An 18,427-nucleotide genomic window follows, 5' to 3' on the forward strand; every position below is an offset into this window, starting at 1 on the left:
TTTGATCACATTTAGTGTTAAAATTTCTTCTTTCTAAATTTCCAATAAATCATCTAGAAAAAAAATAAATAAAATAACCTCCCCTCTTTTTGATAATTCATAACAGACAAAATGGTAAAGATAAAAGCATACAATAAATTCAAAAGACAAAAGCAATCAATTCACTGTGTGCTACAAAACATTTCTGTGACTTGTAGAATTATTAAGTAATTCAGAATGTTTAATGAATTTTCGAGGTCAGTGATCAATTTTTCCTTGCCAGGATAGAGCTTTCCTTTTTTTCCTTTATTCATTTCATAAACCAACTAAATATTATGTGGTTTTGACTTACACATAAGTTTTCTTCTATTTATTTTGGCTTTTCTCCCACAGTTTGTAATCAATGCTTTGAAGTGTGAACACACCAGCTGTTGAATGTTAAAGTGAAGGTTACTCTTATGCATGCGTCAGCTGTAGGAAGATGAATTATGCTTTCTGACAAAAGTTTTCATATATCTGATGCAAATGAATGAAATTTCTATTTTAGTGAGGTAGTTATTTTAGTGAGGACATGTCTGTATATGATTTACAGTACGTAGAGCATACAGTATCATACACTCTGCTGTGACCACGGGTTAAATTCAGGTGTGAGAATAGGTTCTGAATTCTGACATTCAGAGATGAACAGAGGGAAGAATTAGTGGCATTAACAAATCAAACAAGTGTGGCTGTAACAATAATAATGACTGGCCTGATAAGAGTCAGAGCACATTCAACTAGTTCATTACTGAGAATAAATAAGACTTTCCTAGAGTCATTCAGAGTACCTCTTAAATTACAAGACACATTTTTAAAATCAAAGCTGCCTAGGCCTATTTCTGTCATGCCTCCCTCAAAAACTCGATACCTTAGTAAAAAAAAGAGGAGGCTAGTTACACTTCTTCATTCAAAATTTATTTATAGATATACCTTAAAGTGTCGGCTACAAAAAGCTATTAAACATCTCTACCATTATTGCCCTAGAAAAAAGTCACTGAATCCATGCACAGACATTTTGTGACATGTTTATAAATGTTTATGCTAATGTTAAAGCCATGTTCATCGCTTACCTAACAGCTATAACAGCTATTGAGAAAAGAAATAAAAGATTTTGTTATTTTAGTTTGGAAGACAACATTCACAAAAATTATTCTAATCTAAGATAATTTTGAATTGTGTGTTTGAAACCAACAAAACACTGGTAGAGAAAGCACATTTGTGGAATTAGACTTTTGACTCAAAATATATTTACTGAGATTCAACCCTTGTGACATCCCCTTTTGTGACAACTAGCTCCAGCCTCATATATGACTGATTAACAGAGGATGCACTGATTGATTGATTTACTGGTTGATTGAATTAGGACATTTGCTAGAATAATGGATTATTTGATTGTCTTTGGAGGATATAAAATAAATAAATTAAAACGCACATAGCCTACTTATCAGAGCATGCCACAGAAAACAGACATAGGCTACTGACAAATTTCGCTTGGCCTGTGTTACTATTAAGTCTAAATGATTTATTAATAGGCTACCCATCTCACGTCACAGGGATATTTCCAGGGGCACCACGAAGTACCTTGTCAACTATTTAAACTCTGGATAACCTGCATAAGAGTTACGTACGATGGAAGTAAAAACAACACAGACACACTTGAAGCAATATGATGTAATTTCAGCTGTTTAGGGCATTAATGGCTCTTCTTCATCTTTCGGGGTGTCGCATTACCAGATGTTAGGCGAACTTTTTGGTTTTAATCGTTGTTTGCCTTGGAGTGGAAAGTTCCCCACCGAAACCGCCCCTCCTACTACTAAGGATCTATGATAGTCAACATGTACAAATTGACAAGAGTCAGAAGAGCCCTTCACACTCTTGAGGATCTTGCACAAGCTGAAAATGACCACTGGCGTGGAGCTACTATTCGACGAACTTGGACACTTTAAAAGGTAGCCATTTGTTCCCGAAAGGAACGTCGTTAAGTCTTTTATGGGAATGGTCACATATCTGTTAATAGTTACACCATATCATAGTTATGTATGTCGTATGAATGATGCGGATTTTTCATTTTGTTGCCTTTTAATAAACGAAGTTTTTATTTTAATAAACTAAAAGAGCTCGCGTGCGTTGTTGAAGACGTACACGAATACCCAATCGTGTATAGTAAAACATGTTCAGAATTTTACATTAAAAGTTTACTTAAAATTATAATGTAGATAATAATTTTGAATTATTTACATTTACTTCAAACTGCAGGAGAAATCGTAACAGTTTAGCCTACCTTACAATATTGGCTAGTCTATTCTAAAAGTCAGTAGGCTACATAAGCTTTAAAACAGACTTGTAATTTGTAAATAAAAATATGTAACCTATAATTAATAAGGTAATAAGTATGTACATTTATGAAGACATACTGCTAAGCTGCATGTTAAACAGGATATCACAACTGGCAACCACAGCTGCATTTTTACTGTTCATTTAACAGCCACTGCACTAAATTGTAAACAGATTTGTATTGCCTGCATGTCAATATTCGCACAAGATGGCAGTGTTGTCCTAACAATTACAGTTTTTCTTTATTGAATATTTTATGTATTCTTGATAATCAGTGATGTGTACACCTTGTCTTGTCACTCTTGCACAACTTCCAATTTATCCTTCTACTTTCCATTCAGGTTTCAAGCATGTCTCTACTTTGCTGCTATTTTCCAGGCCATCTCCTGTGGAATACATTACCTGGCCTCGGTTTTCTTAGTTGAAACACCTAAATTTCTTTGTGACGCTCCAAATATCACAGACGTTCTATACAGAAATCACTCATCAACCTCTCTGGCAGATATCTGGACTCATTACAAGCCAGGTGATGGGCCAGTGGTTGTACAGACAGCTGGAGGAGACCAGTGGGAACTTAGTCCTTGTTTAAAAGCGCTGCGGCTTGATGCCATCAATTTTCAATACAAGTTTTTTGGGAACAAAACTGTAGAGACATGTGGTGGCTTTGTGTATGATCACAGCGAGGTTGAGCAGAGCATCGTAACAGACTGGGACCTGGTGTGTGAGAAGGAATGGCTGGCCAAGCTTTCACAGCCAACTTTTATGCTGGGAGTTTTGATTGGAGCCTTGGTGTTTGGGGATGTCGCAGATAGGTAAATCGTGTGTTGCATCTTACTCACAGACACAGACACACACACACACACACACACACACAAATGCATCTCAAATCTAGAGCAATGGAGGGACAAAAAGAACAGATAAGTTAATAAGAAAATTTCATACAGATTAATATAGTTACCTTCATCAATGCAGTGAATAAAAGTTATCATACAACTTGAGATGTGCTTGCAAGAACATGGTCAGCAGCACAAACAGGACTGATCTGTTATTTATGACAGAAAAAGAGAGAAGGTTGGCATGAACAAGATAAGTGAAATCTATGCTAAGGTATACATCAAACCTGAACATTTAATATTGCAATATAGTTTCCAATTGGCAAATATTTGCTTCTGCAGTAAGATAACTAAGAGCACAGAGAGCAGTACATGATGTGAGATGTGCAGACACTGCATCTCTGCATAAACAGGATATCACAGGTTCACATTCCAGAAACAGGGAATGAAAGTCAATTTCCATACTGGATACTGCCGTATCCTTTACGAAAATTAAACATGGTTATACTACAAATAAATTACCAAAAAGTCATGGACAAATGCACACCTTGACAAAGGCTTTTTGCCGAAACGTTGGATAATAAAGTATTTGCAAGTGAGTGTGCGGTCAGATCTCATTCATATATATTTACTACAAATAAAACCAAAAAACCATGATTATTGTACAGTAGTCAGCATTTGAATTGGATCAAAAAAGTTTATCAAAGTTGTCCTAAGAACTAAGTTGTCCTAAGAAGAAGGTTTTTAGACAACTTTGAAAGGTTTTGATCCACTTCAAATGTTGACTACTATAGTTAAATCATGGTACCAACACATTTACTATGGTTTTGCTACACTAACCATAGTTTAACCATGGTATTTGTAGTAAAACTGGTTATACAAATGGTAATCCATCTGCCAAAAACCATGGTTACTACACTTTTCATACTATAATAAAACCATGGTTAATTTTCATAAGGGATATTTGTACATGTTCATTTTACAGTTTGGTCAAGGTTGTACAAAAGTAGAAGAGTATTATTTTGTGTATAGAAATATGTATCCATACAAGTTATTCAACGATTAAACGAACACATAGGAATGGAATCAAATGTGGAATAGTCAAAGGTGAAGTCATTGTGGTGTACATAAGTGAGAGATCTACATGCAAAACAGCCCATTGGTTTGCCTTGATAATACATTCGCCCTGTTTATCTTTAAACAGCTGTTCACACATAAATATCAAATTGTGAATACTGAATCTTTCTTCCATTAACTGGCAATTGACAACAGTACAACCAGTCTCTTTCATGTCAGGTGTTTGGAAAAATGGAATTTAAGTTTGTAGAAGCTCCAGTTGAAATGAATATAAAGCAAAAGTTTATATAATGCTATTTTGGTGTCTGTAGCTTCATACAGTTTTCTGTAGGTAATGCAAATCATGTTTAATATACACTTTTGCTTTTCCATTTTCCAGAATTGGTAGACGGCCCATTCTCATGGCTACCAGCTTGTGCCAGTTTATTTTTGGGGTTGCTGTGGCATTCACAGGAAACTACTACCTCTTTGTGATGATGCGTTTCCTTCTTGCTATGGTAAGTTGATTGGGCCATGTTTATAATATTTACATTCATGCATGCACATTCATGTGATTCTCATCACAGCTGAGAAGCTCCAGACATATATGGCTGAAAGAATAAAAATGGGAATGCTAAAGCACCACTAACCCAATTCTCTCTCTCTGCGTGTGTGTTGGCAGGTGTCGAGTGGGTATCTGGTTGTAGTCTTTGTGTATGTGACAGAGTTTACAGGAATTAAGGTGCGCACATGGACCTCTATGCATGTGCACGCTGCCTTTGCTGTGGGCGTCATGGTAGTGGCTCTGGTGGGGTACCTTGTTCGTGTCTGGTGGATCTACCAGATCATACTCACTCTCAGTACCTCTCCATTCTTGCTCTACTGCTGGAAGTTTCCAGAAACACCTTTCTACCTAATGGCTAAAGGGCGGTACAAGGAAGCCCAGGAGCTGCTGGACACTATGGCCTACTTCAATGGCCTGCCACCCACCCTTAAGGTAGACTCACTCTAACAACACATGTTATTCTGTTCCTGCCATGAATTATACACATCTCAGACATCTGGTAACATTATTCAGAATGTAACTTTCTACCATGACCTTAGAATATGAGAGAAAATTTCCATACTTTGATTGATGTTGAACAGCACATTATCACACATTATCTGACTCAGCACTTCACGTTAAAATAAGGAAATTTAAAGAAAAGTGACTTGCAAAAATAAAGAGGTTCCATGAATTGAAATGCATTTTAAAACTCAAAGTAAAATAAATATCACAAAGCAAATGCTGCCAAAAATCTGTTGCCAGCGTTTGCGTTTCATCATATTAACATTAACATTTAGAAATTACAAACCTAGACCAAAACTAGGATCAATACAAAATGCTGAGATATCATAAACCTTATAATGTAATATTTTAAGTGCTTGATTTCAAAAAAGATTAGAACAGTTGTGGAAAGTAATGGATATGAGAAAAAGTGGTATTGTTAACCGCTTGTGTTTATTTGAATGTATCACTGATCTAAGGTGTCAGAGCTAATGGATGAATGTGATGGAGCACTGTTGAAGGATAATAAGCAATCAGCTGGGAAAGCAATGGAAGTCGAGAAGAGGCTAAGCATCCTGGACATGTTTGGAAGCTTGAAAATGGCTGGTCGCAGCGTCACCTGCTGGGCAATCTGGTTCATCGGAAGCTTGGGATACTATGTCTTCAGCCTGGGGTCTGTCAACCTTGGTGGAAATCAGTATATCAACCTCTTCCTGGCTGGTAATGAACACATTTGTTATCAAGAAGGTGTAAATGGAATAACCCTGGGGGGGGAAAAAAACTGTCATTGTTTATTCACCCTCATGTCATTCCAAACCTCACTTTCTTTATTTTTCTGTGGAATATAAGATAATAAACTGTTGGTTTACAAAGAATAGACAGTGTAGCTTTTTAACTTGATGGAAAAGCACCATAAAGTATCATAAGAGTGCTTTGTGCACTTGTCCTTAAAATCTTGAAAGCTTTAATTGTAAAATGAACATTTTTGTAATTTTTGGGTGAGCTTTTCCTTAAAGGCAAAATAAGTTTAAATGAAGATTTGCTCTTATACTATTTTTCAACATGCAAACACATCGAGCATGCAGTTACATGCAGTTTAGTTTCAGTAGTACTGAAGTGAACAGCACTTAACTATCCTTTATTTGACTCTTACTAGGTGCTGTTGAGGTTCCGTCATACTTGATTGGCTGCTTTGCAATGGATCGGGTCGGCAGGAAGAAGACATGTGCCCCGGCTCTGCTGCTCGGTGGAGTAGCCTGCATGCTCATCATTGTGGTCCCCCAGGTATGTGTGAGTGTGTGTGTGTGTGTGCACTGTGCATCCATGTGATATATGCACACTCTGATATAGTAGTACACTGTTAAAGTCACAATGAAATGGAAGTAGCAACAGACAATTATTCCGTATTGTGACATACAGCCAAGTGTAACAGATTATTGAAAAAGAAAAAATGTAGGGTGGGGATTTGGTTCTATGTATCGGTTGTTGATTGGATTTTGATATGCGAGTGTTTCACTCAAATAGAGTCAGATGAACGTGAGCTTGCAGGGGCAGGTTTAAGCATGATTAGAGAAGTCCTGCATACGTCGCCAGAGAGAAGCCTGTTCTTTTCACCGGAATATTCAGTTATGACATTTGATTAAATATCAATAGGTCAAAAAAAAAATTTTTCACAATAACATTCACTTAGAAAATAGAGTGAATTTTCATTTCATGCCAGCTTTAACATAATAGTTCAGGTTTTGAAAAACTGTTAAATACATTTGCTAATGGGAAACAGGCAGTTTGGTACAGGTGCTGGTCATATAATTAGAATATCATCAAAAATTTGATTTATTTCACTAATTCCATTCAAAAAGTGAAACTTGTATATTATATTCATTTATTACACACAGACTGATATATTTCAAATGTTTATTTCTTTTAATTTTGATGATTATAACTGACAACTAAGGAAAATACCAAATTCAGTATCTCAGAAAATTAGAATATTGTGAAAAGGTTCAATATTGAAGACACCTGGTGCCACACTCTAATCAGCTAATTAACTCAAAACACCTGCAAAGGCCTTTAAATGGTCTCTCAGTCTAGTTCTGTAGGCTACACAATCATGGGGAAGACTGCTGACTTGACAGTTGTCCAAAAGACGACCATTGACACCTTGCACAAGGAGGGCAAGACACAAAAGGTCATTGCAAAAGAGGCTGGCTGTTCACAGAGCTCTGTGTCCAAGCACATTAATAGAGAGGCGAAGGGAAGGAAAAGATGTGGTAGAAAAAAGTGTACAAGCAATAGGGATAACCACACCCTGGAGAGGATTGTGAAACAAAACCCATTCAAAAATGTGGGGGAGATTCACAAAGAGTGGACTGCAGCTGGAGTCAGTGCTTCAAGAACCACTACGCACAGACGTATGCAAGACATGGGTTTCAGCTGTCGCATTCCTTGTGTCAAGCCACTCTTGAACAACAGACAGCGTCAGAAGTGTCTCGCCTGGGCTAAAGACAAAACGGACTGGACTGCTGCTGAGTGGTCCAAAGTTATGTTCTCTGATGAAAGTAAATTTTGCATTTCCTTTGGAAATCAGGGTCCCAGAGTCTGGAGGAAGAGAGGAGAGGCACACAATCCACGTTGCTTGAGGTCCAGTGTAAAGTTTCCACAGTCAGTGATGGTTTGGGGTGCCATGTCATCTGCTGGTGTTGGTCCACTGTGTTTTCTGAGGTCCAAGGTCAACGCAGCCGTATACCAGGAAGTTTTAGAGCACTTCATGCTTCCTGCTGCTGACCAACTTTATGGAGATGCAGATTTCATTTTCCAACAGGACTTGGCACCTGCACACAGTGCCAAAGCTACCAGTACCTGGTTTAAGGACCATGGTATCCCTGTTCTTAATTGGCCAGCAAACTCGCCTGACCTTAACCCCATAGAAAATCTATGGGGTATTGTGAAGAGGAAGATGCGATATGCCAGACCCAACAATGCAGAAGAGCTGAAGGCCACTATCAGAGCAACCTGGGCTCTTATAACACCTGAGCAGTGCCACAGACTAATCGACTCCATGCCACGCCGCATTGCTGCAGTAATTCAGGCAAAAGGAGCCCCAACTAAGTATTGAGTGCTGTACATGCTCATACTTTTCATGTTCATACTTTTCAGTTGGCCAAGATTTCTAAAAATCCTTTCTTTGTATTGGTCTTAAGTAATATTCTAATTTTCTGAGATATTGAATTTGGGATTTTCCTTAGTTGTCAGTTATAATCATCAAAATTAAAAGAAATAAACATTTGAAATATATCAGTCTGTGTGTAATGAATGAATATAATATACAAGTTTCACTTTTTGAATGGAATTAGTGAAATAAATCAACTTTTTGATGATATTCTAATTATATGACCAGCACCTGTAAATGAAAGGAAGCATGAAATGAAAGAAGTATTTAAAGTATGAAAGTGTGTTATGGGTAGAGAGAGAGAGAGAGAGAGAGAGAGAGAGAGAGAGAGAGAGAGCCTGAAAGTGTTATATATTCTCTCTTTTCTAGGCCATGTATTTACTTTTCTTGGCAGGGCCACACAATTTTAAAATGAGCCATTCAAATTTCTAACAAATTATGGAAACTATCAATCTGGCTAAATCAACTTGACAGCTGGCCATAGCTCGTGATTTTAAGTTGTTTTGACAGATCTAGAACCAATATGCAGCAAGTTGTATTATCATCATTACATATTGGAGGAACTGAGAGATTATTAAAATGAATGATTAACCCTGGCAAGAGAGGACATGTGTTTGTGTGTGTGTTTGCTTTTCGCATGGTAACTGGGGCAGCTGTTTGCATCCGAGTCTTTCGTTCTGTTTTTAATGAACCTTTTTGCACCCACTTTCTCAATTTCTTCCACTCTTCTTCCCTAGTGCTTTAAACAGCAGTAATACATTCAATGCATATTATCCAGTCGGGATTCATCTTCTGAATCAAGTTTTGATTTCTACCCAAGCACTAGAGACAACATTATATATATTTGATCTCAGTACATGTAACAGATCCTCTGTTGAATCAGCTGACAAGTATATATTTATTTATTTTTTTATTTTTTTAGTGTGAATAGGTTACATGTCTGTAATTATTATATTTTTCACTGTTTCGTCTGCTGAAGTGTGTTTGTGAAATGTTTGGTCACGGCATACACATCCCACTTCATATACCAAAGAAAGTGCCTGTGTAATTATTGTGACAAATTACTGGCAGCTGTGTTGGTATAGCAACAAGATTTAAGCACCATCTGTTAGAGGATGGGAATGCAGTGCAAAAGCTTGTGTAGATGATATCCCTCTTTTTCTTTTTTCCGTATCTTAATTCCTACTGCCTGGTCCCTAGACACATTCACTTGTGATATGACAGAGTTGAACCTCATGAAATTTCCAAGTAGGATTTATGGTATTGCAACACCTTTAAGAACCCAGGTTACTTACTAGGATATAGGATTCTACCAAAAACAATATACAGTCCTCTTTTTTTTTTTTTTTTTTTTTTTTTTTTTTTGTGATTGGCCAAAGCATCCACAGTGGTGCAGGTCATAACAAGCCCAAAACCTTACTGTGCATGTCAAACTAACTGTCAAACTTGTCTTGCTTGAGTTTAATAATTAATAACAAGTCGCATGTTACAGATTGCTTCAATGCAGATATCCATATGGTGTTATCGCTGGTGTCACAAGACCTGTGTTTAACCATCTGTGCATGTAAATTATTTTTGCATGCTAAATTCATTTTAATATGTTTGACACAGTAGTCATATCAGTATGTTTTCCTCTCTCTGTGCTGTAGTTGGTTTCAAGTGTCAACTGGACAACTTTACCCTTGTGGTCATTGCCAAATTTCAGTTTAACTTAAAATAAGTGGCAGTTTCCTCAGTGTCCTGGCAGCCTCTTGAATTATAGATGTGCAGGTGTAAGATAGTCTTGGCTTCTTGAGAGTAATACATGTATGCACATGCCTTGTATGTCAGTTTAGCATTGCTGTTTGATTAAAGGTTGAAAAGGTGAAAATGTTTCAGTTGCTACTTCAGTAAATGCCACGTTCACACATACTGAATCATAATCAATACATTTAACGGTTTGAATATTGTGAATTCGGACATGCTACTCATTTCACCTACTATATAGTTGGGAAGTATGCATGTTCAGATACAGCCACTGATTTATTCCATACAAAACAAGATGAGTGAATTACTGAATCGATTCAACATCTGAGTTTTCAGTAAAAGAAATGCTGATTCATTCAGGAACGCTGCAACTGTGTTTCTTGGAGATGTGCAAACGTTAATTCTGATACTGCTTCATATGAAACCATTTTTGTTGGCGAGGCAAAAATAGATAAAGTAGCTGGCGATATTATGTCAAAAACTGTAAGTTATTCAGTATTGCCTTATTATTCACCAAACTGGATAAAAGAATCACAATTGTGCTGTTGGTCTGAATATCAACATATTAGGAACAACAGCACTCTTTCAATATATTATGTGCTAATTAAAAAATCAGGTCACATAAATGGAGCAATATGAGTGATAAAAATCAAAGGATGTAAGTGAAATGTAAAATGTTGCACATTTCTCAGTCAGTCTCTAAACAGCCTTGGACACTGAAAGCACAGGCTAAGAAGAACGTGTTAGTGGGATGATATTCCATCAGGATTACACCACCCTTCATAACTAATAGTTGCACTGCTGACACCCTGAAATGGCTGAGTGCGGTGTGAGTACAGCCATCGTTGCTCCAAAAATCTATAAATAGACCTGTCATCTAAGTGGCTGTTTATACATATGGCAGCTGCCTGCTTCTGAGAAGGGGTCAAAGGGGATATGTCTAGGGGACGTTTAGACTTGTGTCTGGTCCCAAATTTAATGCTGCCCTACTATGGCCTGCTACTGGCAACCACTTCCAACAGCTGATGACTAAAACATTGTTGATGATAAATATAGTTTCATTCTGTGTTTCTCTCTCTTTGTTTCAGGATATAGAGGTACTGGCTATAGTCCTGAGTATGACTGGGAAATTTGCTATTGCCATTGCATTCGGGTTGATTTACTTGTACACCTGTGAGCTTTACCCCACAGTTATCAGGTATGTGTTATACTAATATACATTTTCCCCCGGTTTCACAGACAAGGCTTACGCTAGTCCCAGACTAAAATGCATGTTTGAGCTGTTTTAACTTGCACTGACATACCTTAAAATATGTCAGTGCCATTGTCTTGTATCAAGATGCACACCAGTAATGTTTTTTTCTAGTGAACATTTATAAAAGCTACCTCAATGCCCTAATTAAACTAAGGCCTAATCCTAGCTTAGGCTAAGCCCTGTCTGTGAAACCGGGCCTAGATGTCCAGATTGTCCACACTAAAAGCTAGAATACACCAAACGACTCTTTAAAACTGAACGTTTTTTAAAACAGTATGTGTCATACACTTGTCAACATCTAAATGTTATAGAGAAATCCTGGGAATCATGCACTAAACAACTGAGGATCACACACTTTTAGGATGTTCTGAACACAACAAACTCACACAGAAACATGTGTCTCCTAGCAATGACAAATAAAAACAATATGTGTTCTAAAATCATCTCAAAATATCAAAAAATTGTCTGTGCCTGTCATACACTATGCAATTTTACTTTTTTGTAAAATCTTCTAAGTCTAACTGCCCAAAATCTGCAGACTGGCTCTGACTTTCGGCAACTAGCGTTGACTTGTCCAGATTGCAAAAAACTGTATTCCAGACAGCCTTCAGGCTGCTTATTTCTAACTACCTCACAATACACACAGCAGTAGATATGTCACCATAGTATAAAATACTCTCTGCTGTAGTTCATTTCACTTTTATCCAGTATCGTTAATTTTCAACAACAATATTTATAATGTTCAGATACATATAAATCTAGTAACAATATATTTCATCAGTTTCTTTGCTGGGTGCATGTGAAGTTGACTGTACAGTAGGATGATCATTACATATTTCTGCATGCTTTCCAGTGATTATTTCGTATAGACACTATTTAATAACAGACACCATATCTGGTCCGGCAGGTCTCTGGCTGTAGGCAGTGGTAGTATGATGTGTCGGGTGGGAAGTGTAGTGGCTCCTTTCTGCGTTTACCTTGCTGACATTTGGATCTATCTGCCTCAGGTATGTAACAGCAATCAAGAACCTTCGGTTGACTGTGTGGTCACAGACTCTAGAACTGAAGAATGATACAACATGACATACATTTGCTGGACTGAACAGAGCTGCAGTAACTTCTGCTCTCTCTTATTCTGTAGCTCATTGTGGGAATTCTGGCTTTCATCATTGGGATCCTGACCATGTTTCTTCCGGAGACTCTAGGACAGCCCCTCACCTCGACTTTGGAAGAAGCTGAAGCTCTGGGCTCCAAGCCTAATACAAAGAATCCTCCAGCAGATGCACTAGAGATGAACCAAACCATTAAAGTTTAAATCCGTTTTCACACAGGATCATCAAATGGTTTTTGACGTGGGATTTATTTATTTTTTGCAGGCATCTGCAGGTAGATGAGGCTGTGCTGTGCGTGAGCGAGTTTGGATAATTACTGAAAAACACTGGTGGTATATTTTATTGTGAATGTTCTGATATTTTGAAATTGTTCTGAAAAGTATTATCTTAATTTTAACAAAGTAAGAGCTTGCAAGGCAATACCTCATTAATCTAAACCGCTAAGTATTACATTTTTGTATTTCAGCCCAAACCACTTACTGTACGCACAGATGCTTAAAGTGCTGTCACATTAGTGAAATTTGAGCACATTTCTGTTTTTTTTTCTATTTGCATTTCCTAAATGTTTTGAATTTAAGAAATGCAAATTTAGTTGTGACTCTACAAATTCAATTAATTATAGCAATTATAGCAATGTGAACATAGTTAAATGATGAACATTTCTATGCACGGTGTTATGGATCTTAAAGGATTAATTCACTTTAAAACAAAAATTACCCCATTATTTACTCACCTCAAGCCATAGGTGTATATGACTTTCTTCTTTCAGACAGTCGGAGTCATATTAATAAACACCCTGACGGTATCAAGCTTTATAATGGCAGTGAGCGGGGATCACGTGTTTGACACTCAAATAAGTGCATCCATCCGTCATAAACATACTCCACACAGCTCTGGGGGGTTAATAAAGGCCTTCTGAAGTGAAGCTTCCGGCCAAACTGCCAGGCGGATTCTACTTGCGTCTAAAGTGTAACTTATATGGCGTATAGCCATGTGGAGTAAGTTTATGACGGATGGATGCTCTTACTTGAGCGTCAAACTCGTGATCCCCGATCAGTATTGTTCATAGTAAACTGTGACTATACTTTATAATACTTCAGAACTTATGTTTATTCTAGGTGCTTTTGTATTATTTTGTTGTTTAATATTTTCATTATTTTTAATCTTCCTGTCCTGTGTTATCACTCGCTTTGCTTTACATGAGGAATGTATTATCTAGAAGAGTTTATTAGTAGTATTAAGTAGTATTTAGTAGTGTTATGTGCTAAAAAATGTTTAAGTCTTGACTTGAGGATTTGATTATTTGTAATACAGCAATTTTTTTTCTCTTCATAGACTCCATAGACTTTATAATCAGTGTTTTGCCATTTTCCTCAATCTCTTGAATTTGTGTTTTTGGACCAAAAAGACAGGGATAGTAGATTCTTGCTGTAGTCATGTGCAGTTGTCATAGCAACATGTTTGTCTAAAGAATGTCACATATTAATAAATACGATATAGTGTCTAAAATAATCATTTATTTTATTTTAGTTTCATTAAAATTATTATATTGGCTAAAAATATTAGCAAATTAAGTAAGTGCTGTACTAAATGCCCTGTCATTTCCAGAGCACAGAACAAGGAAAATGTTCTCATGGAATAGGTGGGAAATATTTTCCAGGTTAGGGGGCGTAAGGCAGGCGTCTCTCATTCGCTGTGACAGAGGGGAGGAGGCCCAGGACAAACTGTGTACTGCCAGCTCTTACTAAAAAAAGTCAGAAATAAATAACATAACAGTGAATTGTTCAACCAGAGGTTCTGAATTTATACAAAGGAACTTTTGTGTGTTATTCATTTATTTATGGCCTCATCTGGACATTCACATTAACATCTCTTTGTTTTGTGTATATTGGACTACTGTTGTCAGCACAAGCATATTTCACAAAATAATCTCCATTGTGATTGAACAGTCGAAGTGGGCCTACTTTACACATCCTACACAACAAATTCACCCACTCATTTATTATGGTACAAGCATTCTGCATTTCCACCTTCTGCCCACTGCACCTATAACAAAACGGGGGATCACTTATTCGACAGCTACTGATTATTATTAATTTTTTTTTTTAAATTATCTTAAAAAAAACAAAACAACAACAAAAAAATGCCAGAGGGTCACGTTTTACCTTACTTGTTTATGTGAGGTTTGGGTTATCAGTGCTAGCCTACAAACACAAATAGAAATGATCCCTTGTGGACAGGGCCAGCTGGAAACTGCACTTTGACCTTGCTATGAAACCAAGCTAAGCACAAATACACACTGATGCAAATGCAAATGCCGATTTTAAAACAAACCATTCAGATATCAACCAATCTAAAAGGTACATTAAACACACAGTGGGACTAAAACATGCTAGACAGTCAAGATTGTGTTAGTACTTTAGAAACAAGGTAATGACTGAATATAACAAAATACAACCGCTAAATCTTTGCAGTAAAATCCTTCTGTTTAAAATTAAGTATCTGTTGGAATACATGTCTGATAGAAAAAATGCCATGGTAATGATCATGCAGCTAAACTATGACCATTGTTAAGATGCTTTATCAAGTGCTCACAGCAAAGCCCTATCAAAACCAATACAGCTGAGGGTTTCCTGAAGCAAGGACTCCCACTTCTGTTGAACTTGGGAAATACATCTTGGCATACTATGGTACATCCATACAAAGTGTTTCGCAAACACCTGCTTATCTTTTACATTGTGTTGACTGACAAATAAAAAGTTTGTTCATGACAAATGTCCATGAACTTAAATTCCATTAAGATTCAAAATCTTAATTCTAAAAATATTTTTAAGATTTTTAAAATCATAAAAAAATTATAATTTTTTTTGCAGTTAATGTCAATGCTTCTGTGGTACCAAAACATTTTTAAAGCTCATATAAAGTCTCTAAATATGAGTGCCTCAAGTATAACAATGATATAAAAATAAGAATTACCAAAATGTGGTTTAAAATGGTTTTAGATGATGTACAGCATGCCACACTGCTGACATTGCTTGAAATGTCACGTCAACTACCCAGATGTCAAGCACACCATCACCACATCTCAACTCAATGGACAATATAGCCAGAGGCATATCACACACAGAAAACGTCCCTAAAACTGACAGATACCATTTCACTTATTGAATGGTCTCATTGTTATATAAGTATTAATACATAACTTTTTTAAACTTAATTGAGGATATAACTTTTACTTTACAATAGGGGGCAGGGCTAAGGATTTTTTCTACTGGCCCAGTTTAAATTTTTATTTGCCCTGCCAAAATTTTCACTGGAAAATGGGCCTATAAAATAAGCCTAGTTACTGTTTTCGTTGTTTTTGATACATGTAACCTTAATAAATAAGGTTATGACACCAAAAGCGACTAGATTAACTCACTTATATTTTAAATATTGTTAGACAAGTAGCCTAAACAGTAATAAAATAGGAACAAATAATCAAATTACAAGTAATAGCACAAATAAATACAACAAAATAAACAAGTGAAATAAACGGTGCTTTTCAGGTTTTTATGTAGGCTTAAACAGGAGATTTTCAGGTACAGAAATTGTAATTTAATGTAAAACTATATAACTATAGTTTAAACTTTATTAATGTTTATTAGTCAAGAGCAGTTACAGATGCATAAATAATGTTTTGAAATGTTGAAAATGTAAAACGTTAAATATTGTTATTTAAAATATCCGCCAGGAGGTGGCAGCAAGTCCCTGTTGATGAGCGAGTCATTCAGTCAACAGATTCATTCAAACGGCTGATTCATTCAGGAAGTGTCGCTCAGAGACGCAAAACAATGCTGTGGGCAAGCGATTTGGTGTCTAAAATGTAGTCACTTAATAGAAACTGCTTGTTTATTAAACTGTACGTTTATAAAGCTGTACTGCCGTTCTTCGTGTAATATTGGTTAACTATATTAAATTATATACATATAAAAGACATTCGGGGCATTTTTGCCCCTTAGCTTGAATTCTGGGGGCATTCTAAATGCGTTTTAATAGGTTAAATAACGCAGTGAAATCAAACACTAAATATGCATGCGCACTAGTCTAACCTACTAGACCACGTCACAGTGTATGCGTGCACTCAATGGGTGTGTTTTTGTTTGTTTTTTTGTAAAGTGAGGGGCATACTCTATAATGTAAGATTGTTAAATCAACAATTACGATATCATAGATGATAATGCACACCCTACAGCACTGGCCCGAATGGGCAAGTGACAGTTCCGTCTACTGTCCCGAGCGTCATTCACACTGGCCCCGGGCCATCAGGCAGTCCTTATTGTCGAGCCCTGGGGGTTAAAATTGTCTTAGTACTGTATTAATGGCAGTTTAGCCTTAATTATTGGCTTATTCTCATCAATAAACTTGAATATCACTCAATAAGTGTCATAAATTATGAGGATTTAGCTTTCACTCTAGAATAGGGGGTAAAATTGCCTTTATTAGTACTGTATAAATGGCAGTTTGGCCTTAATTATTGGCATATTGTGATCAATAAACTTGAATATCTCTCAATAAATGCCATAATTAATGTGAATATACATTTCACTTTTGGGGTCAAATTGTCTTTTTTAGCGATTTATAAATGTAAAACCAGCAGTAATTAAACATAATTACTAGCTTATTGTTCATTTAACTTAATAGAATGACACAGAAATATAATTACATCACTACACAAAAATTATATATGGCTTATTAAGTTGCAGATAATGAATAAAAGGTGTTTACTGTACATTCAGTTAATCATTAATTACTAGGTTATTTTTGCTTATTTATAGCATAAATGTGTATCTTTCGGGGCTGTCGAAATCCGTTTCCGGATAGCGATTCTTTTTGAAAAAGTAGCGATTCTTTTTGGGAAAGGTAGCGATTCTTTTTGGGAAAAGTAGCGATTCTTTTTTTTTTTTTTTTAAATGTAGCGATTCTTTTTTAGGAAAGTAGTGATTCTTTTTGAAACTGTAGCGATTCTTTTTGGGAAAAGTAGTGATTTTTTTTTGGAAAGTAGCGATTCTTTTTGGGAAAGTAGTGAATCTTTTTGGGAAAAGTAGCGAGGGGGGGCTGAATTCGATGGCAAATATACAGCTGTTGAAATCCATTTCCCACAAAACTGACCATCATTGAATTTGTAATATATTATTTAAATTATTTAACAATTGATGGTTAATATCTAACGCATGGCCACACAGTAGGCCTCAAATTTATTTGAGATAAAATTCTATATTAATAAATTGCACTTATAAAATTATTTCATTTATAAGTGTCATGTTTGTGATTTCATGTGTAACCAGCAGCCATATCACCCTGTAGCCTAAGACTGGTTGCCCACTGAAGCTAAGCAGGGCTGAGCCTGGTTAGTACCTGAATGAGAGACCTCCTGGGAAAGCTAGGTTGCTGCTGGAAGAGGTGTAAGTGAGGCCAGCAGGGGGTGCTCACCCTGTGTTCTGTGTGGGTCCTAACGCCCCAGTATAGTGATGGGGACACTATACTGGCAAAAAGCACCATCCTTTGCATGAAATGTTAAACCGAGGTCCTGACTCTCTGTGGTCATCAAAAATCCCCAGATGTGCTTTGAAAAAGAATAGGGGTTTATCCTGGCCCAATTTGCCCATTGGCCTCCTAATCATCCCCATATACTGATTAGCTTCATCACTCTGTCTCCTTTCCACTAATATGCTGGTGTGTGGTGGGTTTTCTGGTGCAATATGGCTGCACATTGGTGGTGGTTTATTGAACTTTTTGGTGCTTAAACCAATATGTACAAAAGACCTTCAGTACACAAACAAATTATCCTCTCCTCTCTGGAAAAAGAAAGAAAGA

General features: G+C 36.6%; 1 protein-coding gene across 1 annotated transcript; it reads left to right on the plus strand.

Annotated features, from left to right (window-relative positions):
- The first annotated feature begins 1,472 nt into the window (after positions 1-1,472).
- On the plus strand, positions 1,473-14,083 carry slc22a16 (solute carrier family 22 member 16). Its single transcript, XM_051876198.1, has 9 exons — positions 1,473-1,967; positions 2,694-3,164; positions 4,642-4,759; positions 4,924-5,238; positions 5,769-6,009; positions 6,446-6,573; positions 11,293-11,402; positions 12,367-12,466; positions 12,601-14,083. Exons 1-9 carry the CDS (start codon positions 1,918-1,920, stop codon positions 12,772-12,774), a joined length of 1,707 nt encoding a protein of 568 aa, XP_051732158.1. The 5' UTR covers positions 1,473-1,917; the 3' UTR covers positions 12,775-14,083.
- Positions 14,084-18,427: the final 4,344 nt, after the last annotated feature.

Source organism: Ctenopharyngodon idella, chromosome 20, assembly GCF_019924925.1.
Source record: "Ctenopharyngodon idella isolate HZGC_01 chromosome 20, HZGC01, whole genome shotgun sequence".
Lineage (NCBI taxonomy): Eukaryota > Metazoa > Chordata > Actinopteri > Cypriniformes > Xenocyprididae > Ctenopharyngodon > Ctenopharyngodon idella.

Excerpts from the sequence above, each read along its gene's own strand:
- slc22a16 (XM_051876198.1), top strand. The coding sequence starts at position 1,918 with ATGACCACTGGCGTGGAGCTACTATTCGACGAACTTGGACACTTTAAA. Across the intron at positions 1,968-2,693 it reads GAACTTGGACACTTTAAAAG|GTTTCAAGCATGTCTCTACT; the intron begins GTAGCCATTTGT and ends CTTTCCATTCAG. Across the intron at positions 3,165-4,641 it reads TTTGGGGATGTCGCAGATAG|AATTGGTAGACGGCCCATTC; the intron begins GTAAATCGTGTG and ends TCCATTTTCCAG.